The sequence below is a fragment of the Vipera berus genome (genome assembly GCF_964194415.1).
Source record: "Vipera berus genome assembly, chromosome: Z".
NCBI classification, from domain to species: domain Eukaryota; kingdom Metazoa; phylum Chordata; class Lepidosauria; order Squamata; family Viperidae; genus Vipera; species Vipera berus.
In genome coordinates, this window is record NC_138205.1 from 23461147 (window position 1) to 23479717 (window position 18571).

At 40.9% G+C, this 18571-nt stretch overlaps 1 protein-coding gene across 2 annotated transcripts in view; it reads right to left on the minus strand.

The window, feature by feature from the left end:
* Positions 1-14730, minus strand: part of LOC308677206 (serine protease 27-like) — a 63478-nt gene extending 48748 nt beyond the window's left edge. The window contains exon 1 of one of the 2 annotated variants that reach the window (XM_081343417.1): positions 14599-14730. In XM_081343417.1, coding sequence (XP_081199543.1) covers positions 14599-14674 — 76 coding nt within the window. In that variant the 5' untranslated portion in view covers positions 14675-14730. The remainder of the gene's footprint in view (positions 1-14598) is intronic. The other variant, XM_081343422.1, reaches the window with a different exon arrangement.
* Positions 14731-18571: the final 3841 nt, after the last annotated feature.

Sequence of the window (18571 nt, forward strand, 5' to 3'; positions counted from 1 at the left end):
TTATAAAACAAACTTTGGCCATCTATAGCTATATCAGAGGGTACTGAGGGAAATGGACAGGAAATAATCCACAATCACACACGTACTTCTGCAAACTAAAGTGACATTTAAATGCTACAGGGAAATATATCTAATATACAGTGTTCTTGGTTTAACGGTCTAATACAAATTGATGTATTGAGTTTCTTACAGTTCCTTCAAGTTCTTCATTCACTTCCTCCTTTAGCCACATAATTGATAATCAATTCTACTCAATAACAACTTTCTTCAGAATTTTCCAGGCCTCCATGAGGAGAAGATGATATGATGGGTTCAGATAGTGGTGGAGATCAGAAGATGAAACAGATCCTTTCAAAAAGGTTAGGGTTAATTTATCAAGGAGGACTATCTACGTTCCTTCTTTAAAATATGTGCCTAAGGAAAGTATAGTTAAGGCAGTCATCATCAATTCTATTTTTCTTAAAACAGAATATGGAGCAATAGTCTCCCAAAGGTTGCCCCGAGAGCAATTCTATGACCTTGCAAGATTTTGTCAACAATAAGTCCTTCTTTAAGGGAGATGGGAAGTTTAGAAATGTGAAATATAAATAAATAAAAACAATATATTTTATTTCAGACAGGTGTGCAGGTTCTACTACACCTCTTGAAATCCCTGTTTAGCAAAATTGTGCAGCACACTGGAAATACATGGGGAACAGCTTATTTATTTATTTATTAAATTTGTTGGCTGCCCAATAAATACCACAGGGAAAAGAAGAAATGTGATCATCAAGAATGAATTCAGGTATTCTTTGACTTACAACAGTTCATTTAGTGACCATTCAAAGTTACAATGGCGCTGAATTTTTTTTACTTCTGACAGTTTTTCACACAATTGTTGCAGCATCCCCATGGTCACATGATCAAAATTCAGATGCTTGGCAACTGACTCGTATTTATAACGGCTGCAGTGTCCTGGGGTCATGTGATCATCCTGTCAAGCAAAGTCAATGGGGAAGCCAGATTCATTTAATAACGATGTCATTACCTGAACAGCTACAGTAATTCACTTAACAACTGTGGCAAGAAAGGTCATAAAATGGGGCAAAATTCACTTAATAAATGTCTCACTTAGCATCAGAAATGTTGGGCTCAGTTGTGGTCATAAGTCAAGGACTACCTGTAGTGAACACTGAATTTGACTTCGGAAAACATTTAAAAAAGAACTTTAAATAAAAGGCTTTAAAGGAATCATAAAGACAAGCTTTAAGTGGAGAAAAAAAGAGTGTAAAAGGATCATTGATTTTCTCATGGAATTTAGCCAGTTGAACATGGAAAGCTTGAGATAATTCTTTTGGAAACTGTTAAGCCCAATCTCATATGGTTTTGTTGCAGGAAACCTGGTTTCTGTAACTTATTAATTTGAAGGCTTTTACTGTTTATTCAGTCGCAGCCAAGTTTAGCAATAAGACAGGCAGATCATAAAATGATTCAAGCATATGAGTGGCTGCTAAATTGGATTCTGTCATCACCGACATAGTAAACTGTGAGTTATTATCCATGGTCATAATTCAGTCTCAAAGCCATTCCATTTCCCATTGCAGAATCTTCAAATCTTTGTGGGATTTGGCAAAAGCTGGAAAACTCAGCTTTTCATTGGAATGGAAATCTGCAAATATTAGAGAGTTCTTTCCAGTCACCCCAGCAAGGTGGCAGTTTTGTTAAAAAAAAATTATTTTTTTTATTTTAATTCCATTTATATCCCGCCCTTCTCCGAAGACTCAGGGTGGCTTACAAGCTTAGCAGTAGCCTTCATTCTATGTATATGCCTGCTTATTAGGGCTTTCACACACACACACCCAAGCGGCATTATTACAAAGTCAGCTTATTGCCCCCAACAATCTGGGTCCTCATTTTACCTACCTCGGAAGGATGGAAGGCTGAGTCAACCTTGAGCCTGGTGGGACTCGAACCTGCAAATGGTATGTGCAAATGGTATGTGAGGATGTAAAAACAGAACCTCTCTCCTTCTTATATACTTGTGTGCAACATTGTATCACATGTACAAAAGAAGCAGGGTTTACATCACAATATTGCTGTGCATGCTTCATAATTTGTCTTTCCTTTATATCTATGGCATTCTTTGTGCCATTTTTCAGAATAGCCAGTGATCCCCCAATCCACCTTTGCAGGAAAAGAACCAAAGTGGGCAGACAGAGGGGCAAGACTATTTAGGAGAAAGGGATTGGCTTCTCCAACTTCACCGTTGCAATATCAGCACCAAACAAACACTATCAGCACCAAACAAAAACTAAAGGGTGACATGATAGCGGTATTTCAATGCCACAGAGAAGAGGCGGTCAACCTATTTTCCAAAGCTTCAGAAGGCAGGACAAGGAGCAATGGATGGAAACTAATCAAGGAGAAAAGCAACCTAGAACTAAGGAGAAATTTCCTGACAGTGAGAAAAATTAACCAGTGGAATGGCTTGTCTTCAGCAGTTGTGGGTGCTCTGTCACTGGAGGTTTTTAAGAAGAGAGTGGATGGCCATTTGTCTGGAATGGTATAGGGTCTGCTTGTGCAGAGGATTGGACAAGAAGACCTCCAAAGAACCTTCCAACTTTGTTATTCTGTTAAATCCAGAATAATAAGGGTGTGCTATGATCTGGCTGATGCTAGAAGATCCCATGGTGCCTACTGGCTAGGAGAGGTCATATATCCCCAGGTGAACTCAGTACTTGAGTGGATTCAGCAGACAGCAAGGAAACTGACTGTCCCCCACATACTAAGTCAAACAACCAATCACATTATTGTAAAAAAGCGACTATGACTCTGTCACTCTGACTTGAAATTTAGCATATTCTGTGAAATCAAGCAATGTCATGGGGATGCAGTGGTTAGAATGCAGTATTGCAGGCTAATTCTGCTGACTGCCAGCACTTCGTTTCTCATCAGCTCAAGGTGGACTCAGCCTTCCATCCTTCCAAGGTCAATAAAATGAGGACCCAGATTGTTGGGAGCAATATACTGACTCTGTAAACTGCTTAGAGAGGGCTGTAAAGCACTGTGAAGCGGTATATAAGTCTAATTACTATTGCTATTATTTAGAATATAATTCTTTATTGGCCAAGTATGGTTGGACACACAAGGAATTTGTCTCAGTGTACATACAAGCAACAGTGATAAATCATGATCGTAATCAACATAAAAATCAACATAATCAACATAAAAATCAGACACTGATTTGTAAAAAACAGGAAGGCCTGTTTTGAAACCCTTACTCAGCAATATCATTTCTTGGGATGATGGCTGCTTCCAAATGAAGACTTTTGTCCTGCCTTGTTTGCAGAATTTTGCAAGGGCCTGCACAGTGTGGTCTTCTGCTGGCAGTACTCTTGGGTTTTCCAACTACTGTTCCTATTTTTTAGTTTCAATGGGAGCAGCCACAGCCTCTTTTCTTCTTATCCCTATCAGGGTTCTTACAAGGCTCAGATGGATTAATAGAAGGCAAGCAATTGTTCCCATTATATTAACTTGATATGAAATAAACAGGGAAAATCAGTCTATTTAGAAGCTGTTTCAGCACTCTTTTCCTCTCATCCCTTCAAAGTAATGAACTGCTGACACCATACTACTGGGGGAGGAGAAAGAAGGAAAACTTCTATGACAAACATCTACCTGTTTTCTGAATGTTGGCTTGCTAGGGTGCATCCCTTCCTCCACTGTCTGCCTTCAGTAATCCAGATGGAAGGTATGTCAGGCCATCCACAGACACAAGAACACAGGGGGAACAACAGAGGGGGAGGAATAAGACACCACCTATCTCCAGATTACAATGCAGCCCTTGCAGCACTCCCAAGAAGGTTTGACACCCATTTGCACTCTGATTCAGGCACAGATAAACTCCCAAGTGACCTCAACAGCTCTCAGAGAGTGCTAACAGCCAGATGACTTCAAAGAAATACACTCCTTCCATTCCCCCCACACACACACCCACATCCTATCAGTACCTATCCTTTCATCCCCCCAACACTTCATCAGAAATAATGAAGCTTCTTGGATGAGAAGTGAAACGTTTTCTTCTTCCTCAAGAAAAAAACAGTCCAGTTGCCTTTTGAAGAAGAAAAACCACCTTTGAGTAAGAAACAAGGGTAGGAATTATTTCATTGCCATGCTGTAACAAACTCAACACATTCACTATGGTGCAGCTATTAGGAAAATCTCTAAGATATATTACACACTTGTGGTGATGATGAGGATGATGGTGATATCAGATTACAAAAGTATATTAAATGGGGTGGGCGAGAGTAAAAATTATAAAATCACAACAGAATTCTTAGTCTGTTTTATGATAACTTATGGACTCACATTCTGTTTCCAAATTTACTCCAAATGACAAATCTAATGTTCCATAGTAATCAGATTTTCTTTAGAAAAAAAATCTGGGTTACAAAGGCATTTCACCAATAATGGCATGTACCACAGCAACTAGGAGAGAAATAGGCCAGTGGAAAATATTGGAAGAAATGGATGCAATAAAGCTATTAGAACAGTAGAAGGCAGCTAGAAGACATGATTAAAGTACATTAAAGAAATTAATGTAAGAGACAAATAGGTTGCTGAACATTTAGACAGATAACTTGGTAGAAACCATTAAGGGGTAGATGCAGTGGTGAACTATAGCATTGGTTTTGAAAAGCTGGTTGGAGACAGAGCTCAAGGACCCACAGAAAAACAATTCAGAAACAGAACACAGCCTCAAGTTGTCGATCCATATGGTAGAAATAAAAATAACATCAAAACATTTTTATACAATAATTGTGATGGCCAGAAGGAAAGAGTTGTTTAGGTGGGCACGCCTCAAACTTCTATTTCTCCTCTCAGATATTTTCCTCTGTCTAATTATCAGGTCTGACTGTTCTCTTCCGAATTTAATTCTTATTTTTTAAAGTCCCTTCCAACTTTATTATTATTATTATTATTAAAGTGTTTCAGCGCTCAAAAGTCCAACAAATTATATGTAAATGATGGAATATTAGATGTTATGTACTGGGCTTTTGGAATATCACCACGTGCATATCACCATGTCTCCAGTCCTGCCATTGGTCAACTTTGGGCGGCAAGTATAGCTTCAATCCAATTGGTTAATACCATAGGGCCTGGCTATATATTGAAGCAGGGTGACTCCAATCTCTCAGTACAGTTTCTGCTTAAATAAAGTATGAGTTTGTCTGTACTCATCTGCGTGTTCTCGTTCCTGCTCATCAGAGCCCACGACATAATAGTGGCGACGAAGGTGGGATCCTGCTTCTCCGCCTGAGGGCTGAAGTCAAGAGGGGACGGCATTACTCGCTGGAAGGAAGAGGCATCTTCCCTGCCCCCCTCTCTAGCCGGCTAGTAAAGTATGCTAGCAGCCACATGCTCAGAGGAAGCGTTCCCTGAGACTAGAAGCAGGATTCAACAGCAGCGCAGGAATTGAGGAAAAATGCCAAAGGTCGGCAAACTCAGAGAATTTGACATTAAACACCCAGAAGATTGGCCATCTTACCTCTCACAGGTAGAAAATTACCTACGAGCTAACCAGATAGCAGAGGAAGGCCTTAAAGCTGCGACGTTGCTGTGTGTATGTGGGCCAGTGACTTTCAATCTAGCTGAGAACCTCTTCGTGCCAACGCCCATCGAAGCAGTATCTTTTACTGAGCTGAAGAAGAAGCTGACTGGGCATTTCCAGCCAAAAATGTCGGAGATGGCATGGTGGTTTAAATTCGACCAACAAGTGCAGCTTCCCGGTGAGACAGCATCCGAGTTTATCGCAGGCCTAAGGCAGGCCGAACATCTCTGCAAATTTTCGAATTTAGAGGAGCACCTGAGAGACTGACTCATCTGCGGACTGAGAGACAGAACCTTGCAGCAGAGATTATTTGCCAGACCAAATCTCACATTCACTGAAGCACAAGACGAGGTCATGTCTGATGAAGCAGCCACAGGTGCAGTACAAACAGTACAGCCCACCAAAGCCCCAAAGACAGAAGATTCCGTCCACCACGAGGTCGCCATTTGTGACAGAGAATCATCAGAATAAGAGGAACCCGAAATCAACAAGCTCCAGAGACAGTCAAGCGCGCAAAACCACGGAAATCAACAAAGAGAGAACAATTACAAGGCAGTTCTCTTACCTAGATGTAAAGGGTGCGGAGGCAACCACTCCCGCACAAACTGCAGATTCCATTCGGCCATGTGTAGAGCTTGCAGTAGGACCGGGCACATCGCGGTGGTATGCAGAGCTCCCCAGAGAGACAGGCCACCCAAGCACCAGTCAGAGGAATCGACTAGTAAAGATACTGGGGCCCTGGGTCCAGTCAGTGTGGGGTTCTTCAGGAGCCGGAGAAGCGTTTGTCGCACCAGGGCTCGTCGTCCCCTTAAGCCTAAACTTAAGCTCTCAGTAGAGCTACAAGGAATTCCATGCAAAATGGAATTGGACTCCGGCTCGGCAGTCTCAATTATTTCACACAACACATTTAAACTTGTATGCAGACGCAGCAGTGGGCCACATTAAGACCATCAGACATCAATGCTCGGGTTAAAGTTAAGGGTGAAGCCACCTTATTGGTGAAATTTAAAGGGTTTTTGGGGCACCTGGATGTCATAGTAGTAGAGGGCCCTAGAACAAGTCTTATAGGACTTGATTGGTTTGAGGCTTTGGGCATTCAAATAACAGGCATTAACCGGACACAGACAGCAGACCTCAAGGCTGTTTGTGAGGAATTTGCGGATGTTTCCAAGTCTAAACTAGGAACTTATACTGGGCCACCCATCTCTTTTAAATTAGATCCTAACATTGTTCCGATAAGAGTCAAACCTCGCAGAGTTCCTTTCACCTTAAAACATAAAATCGATTCTGAAATCGATAAGTTAGTAGAGCAAGGTGTATTGCAGCCTGTTGATGGGGGGGAGTGGGAAACTCCTATTGTCACCCCACTAAAGCCCAACGGGGAGGTTCGCATTTGCACAGTCTACAAATGCATGTTAAATAAAGCCTTAAATCAACATGTATACCCGGTCCTGATAGTCAGCCATATTCTGGCCTCTTTGCAAGGGAGAACCATTTTTGATAAACTTGATTTAGCGCAGGCGTATCAGCAGCTGCCGGTAGACTAGGCCACAGCCGCAGCTCAAACAATAGTGACTCACAGAGGGGCATTCAAAGTCAAACGCTTGCAGTTTGGAGTTAGTGTTGCATCGGGCATTTCCCAAGGGATTATGGAACGCACACTTAAAGGAATTCAGGGTGTCTGTCCTTATTTTGATGATGTTCTCATTGCTGGGGAATCCCCAGAAGTATTGGCCAACAGGCTCAGGGCTGTGTTACAAAGGCTTCGCGATGCGGGCCTCAAGTTAAAGAAAAACAAATGTAGTATTGGGGTTTCTTCAATGGAATTCTTAGGTTTCCATATCGATGCTAGTGGGATTCACCCTGCTGAGTCAAAAGTTAAGGCCATCAAAATGGCTCCTAGCCCAAAATCAAAAGCAGAGCTGCAAGCATTTTTGGGCCTCCTGAATTTTTATCACACATTTCTACCTCATAAGGCTGCAATAGCTGAGCCCCTCCACAGGCTACTTGATTAAAAAAAAGCCCCTTGGAAGTGGACTGAATTACATGAAAAAAGTTTTCAGGATCTAAAGGCCCTTCTTTCAGAAAAGTCCAGTGTAACTCATTACATTGAGTCTAAACCCGTATGTCTTGCATGTGATGTATCTCCCTACGGGGTAGGGGCAGTTTTAAGCCACATAGAGAAGAATGGGAAACAAGTTCCTATTGCATTCTATTCTAGAACTTTATCTGCTGCTGAGTGTAATTATTATTTTTTTTATTATTTTTTAAAAATTCCATTTATATCCCGCCCTTCTCCGAAGACTCAGGGCGACTTACAAGCTTAGCACAAATTGATAAAGAAGCCTTAGCCATAGTGGCTGGAGTCAAAAAATTTCATGATTATTTATATGGCAGGGATTTCACTGTCTTCACTGACCACAAACCCCTTTTGGGCCTATTCACCACAGATAAGCAAACTCCCCACATACTGTCTCCAAGAATGCTGAGATGGTGTATATTTTTGGCTGCATACAAATTTAAGTTAGTTCACAAACCTGGGAAGGAAATGGGCCATGCAGATGGCCTTAGCAGTCTATGGGGCAACAGAGTCATTATCCCCACATCACTGAGGGACAGAGTCTTACATTCCTTACATGAAGGCCATTCAGGCATTGTACGGATGAAAGCCTTAGCTAGAAGCTACTTTTGGTGGCCCGGCCTGGACAAGGCTGTGGAGGATCAAGTCCATGGTTGCTATACCTTTCAGAGGTCTAGGCCTGAAATGTCTCAGGCCCCAGTTCATAGGTGGGAAGAAACACATACAGAAATTGGGGGTAAAATGTAACTGCTGTCAAGCATGTTCACTTAGACGTTGTTTTATCTCTTTGTAGTTTATGGCATTGACAAGCTATTCTTTAATCTCTTTGTAGTCCACTCTACAAGGCACGTCTGTAAAGGTTGCACACGTCTGTAAAGTTCTAACTATTTTGGAAAAACAAAACATTACAATTATTATTGTTATTTATTATTTTACTATTTTGGTTGTTGGGAGTGATTAATAAGCCTTGACTATTGTCAAGTTTATTATAGTCTGATCTTAGGAGGGAAGGGTGTTATGTACTGGGCTTTTGGAATATCACCACGTGCGTTGCTGGAGAACTAAAGGTTCTCCAGCAACTCAGACAGGACGTCTCCGGTCCTGCAATTGGTCAACTTTGGGCGGCAACCATAGCTTCAATCTGATTGGTTAATACCATAGGACCTGGCTATATATTGAAGCAGGGTGACTCCAATCTCTCAGTACAGTTTCTGCTTAAATTAAGTATGAGTTTGTCTGTACTCATCTGCGTGTCCTCATTCCTGCTCATCAGAGCCCATGACATAATACCGTATTTTCTGGCGTATAAGACGACTTTTTAACCCATGAAAATCGTCTCAAAAGTTGGGGGGGTCGTCTTATACGCCGGGTCGTCTTATACGCCGGAAAATAATATTCACCACTCTGATCTGAAGTCCCCGGCAACGTGCTCCAAAGCCGCCTCCCAGCCAGCATGTCACCGCCAAACTTCCCAGCCCACACCGCGTCTAGGCACTGCAGCCCGGATGGGTCCGGTCCCGGTCAAGGACGCCACGGAGCCCGCTGGCACCAGGCGAGACCCGGCAGAGTTGTCCTGCATGCGCGTGCGCGCTGGCCAGCTGCCGGGCATCGGTGTGTCAATCACTCATCGGATCGGGGGAGGGGATGGAATGGCTTGGAGCTGAGCCGCTGCTGTCGCCATCGCCACCGGGGTTCGGACGGGAGGGAGAAGCCTCCTCTTCGTGAGCCTCCCCTGCCTCCGAGCCAGGCCGGCGATCGCTGGAGAGACGGACGTGGCGTCAGACGGTCGGAAGAAGCAGCCGACGCGCGGAAGGCAGGCTCACGACGAGTCGAGGTGGGCCTGCGTCTGTGGCGTGCAGGGATGGCGGGGGTGACTCCCGTAGCGAGGGAGGCGCGTCCATGGGGAGACGGGTGAGGCCCGTGTGGCATGCTGTGAAGAGGGGCCCCGCTGAATGTCGCGCCCATAGGCCGTGACAGACAGTAGGAAGGGAGCACCTTTGCTCCTGCCGAGGCACCGCCTGACCCGCGCCGACCGGAAGAATTGCTTGCCTGGTCACGGAGTGCGGAACAGCGGTACTTGGTGTCCTCTTGCCCGCAGACCATGCAGCGGCTCTCGCCAGCCGGCCTCGGCATGGCCGCCCCAAGCCCGGCTCTCTAGCGTGTCTTCCGGGCCCGCCTGGCCAACCGTCTCCTGGGCGGGGCTTGGCTCCAGACGCGGCGGCTGCTTCGTCTGCAAATGCTTTCTCAAAGCCGAATCGCGCTTGGCCGTGCAGGCTGCCGAAAGGCGGGGACTCAGAGTTCCCGCGGTGGTTGCGGCTTCTGGCGTGCTGTTTGCAGAGTCTGGCCTGGAAGAGTGCGTGGCTTTGCACCATTTGCATCAAACGGGGCTGAATCTGAATCAGGCTTGTGTCGGACACTTGGCAACTGACATGTAAGTATTTTCCGGCATATAAGACGAAAAACCTTGAAAATCTTGTCAAAAGTCAGGGGTCGTCTTATACGCCGGGTCGTCTTATACGCTGGAAAATACGGTAGGTCTTATTGCAGAAAAGTTCAAGTAAAATGTATTAAGAAATTTAACAACCCATTTCCAGTGAAACAAAGAATAAGCAGGATTTCTGATCATACAGTTCATATAACTTAACCTATGGCTTATTATGTTCATGGTTTCTTGATTACATCTTACGTTTCTCCTCCACAAACTCTTTTATTTCATTCCTTTCAATAAACATCCTTTTCCATACTTTCTATAAGCTAACTGCACACACATATGGCACTCTGTAAAAGTAATCTTTTTTAATGACCACCTCATATAGTGAGCATTCACAATTACAGCAGTGAAGAAGGAGAAACTTTGCAACTAGTCCTTGCATTTATAATTTTCGCAGGTCTGTAAAGAAAAGGAAAGCTAAAGTAAGATCATAGGTACAGTCACTGTTTTACTTAGCAACTACTATGCTTAATGACTGAATTTCAGTCCCAATTGTGTTAAAAAAACTACCTGTAATTATTTTTATTTTGTTCCATGCAGCTTTCACCTTTTAAAGTTCATTTTCCTTATTTTGTTGGAAGCTACAGAATACAGAATACTCATTCTATTCTATTCCTGAGATTATACCACTTTCAATCTAAGTTCTTTCACATATTACCCATGTCCATGCTTTCCCAAGATCCATTTTTGACATTATCAAAATATATATGTATTAGCTTAGGGGAAACATGGACTTTCGGTAGCATACTATCTTTTTATCCCTCTTTACTCTTGTTCTTTTTTTCTCTAAGTCTTTTTTTAGTCCTTAAGTAAGGTAAACATTATGGGATGGTTTACATGAGAAAAAAATAGAATCAAATATTTAAATGTAATTAACTGTGAGTAAATCTTAACCCGTAAGAATGTCTTGTACATTGCAGGAAAAACAAATGTAAATAAGAACTGTAAACGGGATCTATGATGAGGCAACCAGAATGACTAGATAGAAAAGAAATATTATATTGATGTGATTATTATTTGCGAAAATATTAGAAAAAAGATTTTACTCAACTGTTATCTATCAAAACAATAAGAATTGTATTAACTTAAGGTTGGTAAAAGAGAACATTATGGGAAGAAGAGGAAATCAAGTAAAGCTATTATGTGGATTATAGATCATAGAAACCAATTGTTAGTGAATGTTTTTTAAATGTAAACCCAAACAACACACTGTTTACCAAATATTAAGGTGACCATGCTAAAAAAAATAATAAAATATATTATAAAAAAGAGAAGACAGCTCAATTTTTTTTATTTCCAGTAATAATAAGGTTTGCCCTGCTGATATGGACTGTTCTGTAGCATATTTCTGATGGTGCAAAACTGGCTGTGATGAAAATACTGCAAGGATAACAAAATTACCTCTTGAACAGTAATTTCCTAGACTAAACTTGTCCTAATTCTAAATTAGTTTTGAGTTAGTTTTTTAAAAATCAGTTAAGTGTGGGGGATAAAGCATCAGGTTAGAAACTGGGGGTGTGAGTTCTAGTCTGCCCTTTAGGCATGCAAACATCTTGGTAGCCTTGGGCCAGTCATTCTCCATCAGTCCTAGAATGGAATCAAGGGAAAACCACTTCTGAAAAACCTTGCCAAGAAAAACTGCAGAAATTTTTCCAGGCAGTTGCCAGGTGTCATTGTGACTCAAAGGCACAAGCACACACCCAAAAAAAACAGTTTTAAAAGGATTCATATATTTAAAAATACCACCAATCTTTTTTATTTTTTCTTAGTTAAAAAATTATACATAATGATTATTAAGTGAATAACACACCAAAGAAACAGGGGAAAGTACTGTAGGCAAATATTGCTGCTGTGAAATGTTCAGTAAATGCCACTAGGTGGCACTCTAACCCAGGGAATGTAGGAATCCCAGCCATTTAATACAATCTGGAAATAAATAGGAATGCTATCCATATTCACTACCAAAACCAAAAGTAAAAACTTGTCCAAATCACAGAGGCAACTAGGTAGAAGGCTCAGTGGGATGTTTGGGGATTAAGCTTTCCTTCGCTTTCCTCTAAATTTACTCTAATGTTTAATTCCCGGAATGTCTGTTTATATCTATTGGTTCACACAAACATCAGTGAACCCCACAGACCTGAAACTCTTAGAAGATGCCAGCTGTGTGAATAATTCTTCCACTTAGCAAATAGGATGACAGGTTTACCAAAGAACACTACATTTGAGGAAACTAAGGGAGTGCCCAGTCTAGAACAAAATTCATCCATCCTCTCGGCTGAAAAAGCAAACGGGGTGATCTTCATGTGCCCCCTTAACCACAACTTGAAGTTGATCTAGTAATTGTTTTGCCAGATCCTAAGAATCTCTTCCTCTCAGGATTAGCTCACACTTAACATTTCTTTAACCATTTCAGTTTTATTTTCTCTCTTCTCTGCAACAACTGACTCTTATGGCTTGCTTCATTGATGATGTTGTGGTTGATGCCACAGTCAAGGTTTGGCATCTCTGCCCAGCTGCAATTACACATTTTAAGCTGCAGCAGGCATGACCTCTCTTCTCTAATCTCTGGGCCCTTGGCCTGCAGATGAGATTGGGTGGCTGGCTTCCAGAGAAATATCAGCCTAGCTAATGCTTGCAGTGTTTGCCAGGCCTTACACAGGGTCCCTATAAATGCAGATTGAGCCTTCTCTTGAGAGAAGGCCTAAGCCTGTAGTTAAAAACAGGACTAGCATGTTGTTGAAGGAAGATTAAGCCAGGAAGGAAGCTGGTTCTGCCAGATGGGTGTTGCTGGTTCCCCACCAATGAGATAAAACTCAAACCTGAAAGTTGCAGCCTACTGGAAACTTATGCTGAAGCATTTATCAGAGACATTCTTTTCTCAACATGTTAAGCTATGTATTAACCTTGTTAAGGGACTAAGCTGAGGGTTGTCCTAATAATCACCCAAAAAGCTTCTTCTGAAGCTAAGGCCAGATACCCTAGCAATCTCTTGCTGGCCAGCACTAACCTGTTGTTATTTTCACTGCTGAATTTCTAAAACAAACAAGCTAACTAACCCTTAAGGACCTGATCCTTTCTCCCTTCAGCCTCTTTACTTTCAAAATACAGACAGGAGGAGATGAAAAACAGAACTGGAAGAGGTAGTGAGATCTACAGGGAATGTCCAGTAGTTCAATACGGTGACGCAGTGCTTAGAATGCAATACTGCGGGCTACTTCTGATGATTGCCAGCTGCCAGCAGTTCAATTCTCACTGGCTCAAGGTTGACTCAGCCTTCCATCCTTCCGAGGTTGGTAAAATGAGAACCCAAATTGTTAGGGGAAAATGCTGACTCTGTAAACTGCTTAGAGAGAGCTGTAAAGCACTGTGAAGCGATATATAAGTCTAAGGGATAGCGACAGTCAACGTATGTACTATCAGAACCCCACCTCTTTTTTGCATGTCACAAGAAGTGAGGCGTGGTTTGCAAAGCTGCAGCTGCCATTTTTTATTTCCTTGCTGTGGATACCTATGATAACACCACAGAAGAGGTTCTGCAACCGCAGTTCTTTGCTGCTTATCCTACACCCTCCTGTGTAAACTTAATTATTTGCTGCTTAACTATAAAAGAGCTAGTTTCAGACCAAGCCTATGATTAAGTCCCCATTTATACTTATCAGGATTAAGCTAAGCACATCTACATGCCATGGTTATTGTTTGTGTTTACCTTCCCTGTCAACCTGGCTGCTACCTTCTGGTGGATACATCTCCTTCAGTTTCATATAGTTCTCAAAGAGGTTTAGCTTTGCTGTTTGTGCTTTATTTGGAAAGCCAGATATAGGAAAGTCTACCTTTTTAACCATGCCAACAGTGTGGAAGCTTGGGAGTTGCCTGTTTCAAGTGCTTAAAATAATAGGCTTTCACAACCTTTAATTGCTGCAATGTTTGATATTATCAATTCCATTTTTCAATCATCCTTATGACAGGCTATGTTGGCTGGACCGGTGCATGCTTATTTACTCAGACATAAGTCCCTCTGAGTTTAGTAACTAATTCTAAAGTAAGCGCATATAGCTTTGCAACCTAAATAGTTTTCCTCCTTCCTTCCTTCTGAAACTGAACTAGTGAGTTCTTTTCCTTCTATCCATAGCACTGATGAACAGCTGATCTCATTTTCTTTAGAAAAATGATAGCATTTCCTCTCTTCTAACACAAAGAGGCACATTTGCTTATTTATGCAAATGGAAAAACTGTGTTGTCCACACAACAGATCTGCAATCTGTTGGCCTCCTAAACTACGTACAGGTGGACCTTTCATGCAAGGTGGACTATTAAGGACTCATGTTTGCAAAAGGATTTGAAACACTACAAGAGATGACTGGATTCTACATTCAGCTGGATGGGTCACAAGACCAGAATATAACCATAAATGTAATAAAATTAAGGATAGATAATCACATCTAGATCTTCCCAAGCCTTTTTTTATGAAGCGATTGATCAAGATATCCAACTCATTGTGACAATGATTTTTCATCCTTCCTTCCCTTATAGGAATACTAAATAAGTCTTCTGCACAGAATCTTCAGACCTAGGGAAAATGATGTACATCTGGTATTACTGACTATAAATGTGCAACCTATGATTTCCAGCACAATTGTTCTTGGCACGTAATTCAGTCTTTTTTGGCATATGAAGCTACATAACCTGCTCTCAGATACTTGAAAACTGCCATCATATCTATGCTTAGCTTTACTTTCTGCTAAATTAAACATGCCTAATTCCTCTATTAACCATTTTCTGTGCCTGAGTTGCTCATGCATTTTAAATCTCACATTATTAAATCCCTCTCTTTCCATATTGTTTATATGTTCTTTGAATAAAGCAATCAAAACTTGGCTTTTATTCCAGATGAGGCCTTGCCAATGCCAAGCAATCTATTTTTAAGGAAGCTGCCACATTACATTTTGTTTTAAACCTACTGAACTTTTAAATTAGATCTATATCCAATAGTTGTTACCATATTCGTCTTGGACACCTGGAAATTACTATGAGGCAACTAGGCAGGGATGTTTATGTAAATATTAAAACAGTAAATTGGTTTTCTTTCCTTCCTTTTCAGGATATTAAATTTATTACAAGAACAGGTGTGGCATTCATTATCTCTGGGTCTGGCCTAATTCAGCAGCTCTAGTCATTATATCATACTAGGTCTCATAACTCTGTAAGACACTGATACATATACAGCAGTGAAAGAAAACACTGAAAAATTGGAACTCTTCTCTTTTTTCCAAGGTTTACTGAATATAAGCTTAGCTTCCATTTGCTGTGATCACTGCATGTACAAGCTCGTTGCAAGTTACAAATGATATCTAGCAATATAAAAAAGATGATTTCACGCACATAGTCAGTTCTTTAGAGGTGTGTCTTAATCATGCATGGGTGTGTTTTCTTGCTGGCCTAGTCACCTATTAAGCCACAGTTATCTTTTAGATTCACCCACATATTAAAAGTCACATTTCATTTCATCATGTTGCTAGCCAGACCCTGTCGCCTTAGCCTAGGACAAATGACTGAAATAAGGAAATGTCACAAATGAACAACTACAGAAAGCAAGAGCTTGGTTTTTATTGTCAAATGTTTGCCAGGAAAGCAAAACCACATGGCACTGTACATCAGCAAAAGCAGAAGTCACTTCTGATGACAAGAAAGAAAGAAAGAAAGAAAGAAAGAAAGAAAGAAAGAAAGAAAGAAAGAAAGAAAGAAAGAAAGAAAGAAAGAAAGAAAGAAAGAAGAAAGAGAGAGAGAGAGAGAAAGAAAGAAAGAGAAAGAAAGAGAGAGAGAGAGAGAAAGAAAAAGAGAAAGAAAGAAAGAAAGAAAGAAAGAAAGAAAGAAAGAAAGAAAGAAAGAAAGAAAGAAAGAAAGAAAGAAAGAAAGAAAGAAAGAAAGAAAGAAAGAAAGAAAGAAAGAAAGAGTTTTTTTTCCCTTGGGAGGAAAAAAAAGGGTAAAAGCTTTTCATCCTTTTCTTGCATTCTTTTTTCTTGCATCCTACATTTTGAACACAAGACGCAGCTTTTAGGTTGTTTTATAGCAACGGCATGTTAAGGACTCATATTTCATTGCAACTTGTTATGAACTGTAAATCTTCGTTAGTGGAACTTTGGATTGTTTATATTTTAGTTAGGTAGAAAGTGAACCTGTAAAAATGAATGCTGCAAGGAATCTTCAGCACTTAACAGGAATACCTGTTCAGAGATCTCTCTCATCAACATTGCTTATATCTCATCTTTACTTTTTCGTTTTTCTTTTCAAGGTGATACCCTTGCTTATTGTACCTTTTCATCCATATGCAGCTATGTGTGAAAACTCTGGGGAGGAAGCTAATTGTAATTGTTAAAATCTTGACATTTCCCTCAACAAATTGCTTCCTCCTTCTTTCTTTGGTCTCTAATCACCATGGGAATGACATCTTTCTTTTGGTCTTTCACAAATGTTACTAAGAGTACTATGCTATTGTTTAATGCACTTCAGCTTGACTTTTAATCCAGCCTTCTTTTGCAGTTTCCCCAATTTTTTGTCAAATTACTTTGGTTCGACGCTCATGTTAAAGGACAACAAACTCCAAACCACTGAACTTCCTCCATATGGCTTATTATTAGTTCCTGTTCTTTAGGCATGGCTTCACAATCAATTGGATTGTACTGTTGTATCTTTTAATTAGGGCCACTTTCCTCTGACTGTTAAAACATCAAGTGGAGTTTAACAGTTTATTTATGTCAAGATCTCTGCCCACCAAATTTGCACAGAAAGAATGAGCTAGACCAACATGTTCTGGTTCACATTATCAAGATATTCCTGCACCAATGAGATGTTTTATGTATTTACCAGCAATGTAGAGGTACCCAGTGCTTAATGGAGTTGGAAATGTCTTTTAGGACTCTAACACTGTCAGGAAAAGATGTACCTGTTGAAATGTCAATATATCCTAAAAAGACTGAAGTAATAGTGCCTCTATGCTAAAAACACATGAATTGTAAGGGTAGGACTCAACATTAACAAGAGGTTTAACTGCCAGGAGGAAGAGGCAATCTGTTCTTCATGGCATTCTCCTCTTTTCCAAATCTTCCAATTAGGAAGGTCGTTAACAGAAAATCACTGTCATGTTTTTATATTTAAAACAAGTAATGCAAATATTCCTCTCAAAATGTTAGCAATTGTTATCAAAAAACACAGGTGAGAAATTCCTGGACAGTCACAGAATTTCAGATCCCAATAGTATTATTCACCCATTTTTCCAGCCTATAGTAGAAATATACTGTTGGGCAGAAGTAGAAAACCTGTGAACAGTTATTGGTGAAATCACAATGTCTTTCAGACCCATCCAGCACAGCTAAGTGGTGAAGCATGTTGGAATTTTATTCAGCATCTTTTGATTTATAGATTTCCTGATCTTGCATGGGTATCTCTAGCTCTCCAATTTTTTTCCATAGATAGCACTAGAGGGGCCTTTGAGAACTGTAGTGCAACAGCATTGGGGAGGGGGGGTTATTTCTATAATTTTGCTGTTTATGTGAGCCTAAGTGCCATTGACCCCATAAAGGGTATAAATAAATCATAAATCTTTGTTCATCCCTTATCTTTTCACAATTAAATTGACCTGGATGAAAGTAAGCCATGTGAGTATCTATTCAGCATGAAATTGTTATGTGGTCTTTCCTTTTCCATCACAGCTAGATGTTTTCACAAGCAGCCCAAGTATAGGTCAAATCAAGCTTGTGCTGATATGAACTGTGGATTTCAGAACCACAAATAAAGATAGTCATTGACTTACACCAAGGGTGTCAAACTGCTGGCCTGTGGGCCGGACGCGTCATCCAGCAGCCACACCCTCCCCATTGCCGGCAATGGCAAAACCATCCCGATATGTTGCACATCATGTGATGTCACGAGTTTGACATGTCTGACTTACTTTCGTTTGATGAACATTCAAAGTTACAACCGCACTGAAAAAAGTGATTTATGACCGTTGTTTATGCTTTTGAGAGTTGAGCACCCCCATAGTCAAAATTTGGATGCTTGGGAACCGGCATGTATTTATGACACTTGCAGCATCCCAGGGTCATGTGATCACTTTTTGCAACCTTAGGACAAGCAAAGTCAATGGGGAAGCCGGATTCATTTAACAACCATGTTACTAACTTAGCAACTGTGGCAAGAAAGGTCATAAAATGGGGCAAAACTCACTTACCAATTGCCTTGTTGAGCAACAGAAATTTGGGACTCACTTGTGGTGGTAAGTTTGAGGACTACCTGTATTGTAATTGCCTGAGAGATCATCCATCAGCGTATAAGAATTGTTCTGCTAAATCAGACCAAAGGATCAGTTAATTTAGTATTATTCTTCTTAGGGTATCCAATCTAAGGAAACATCCAC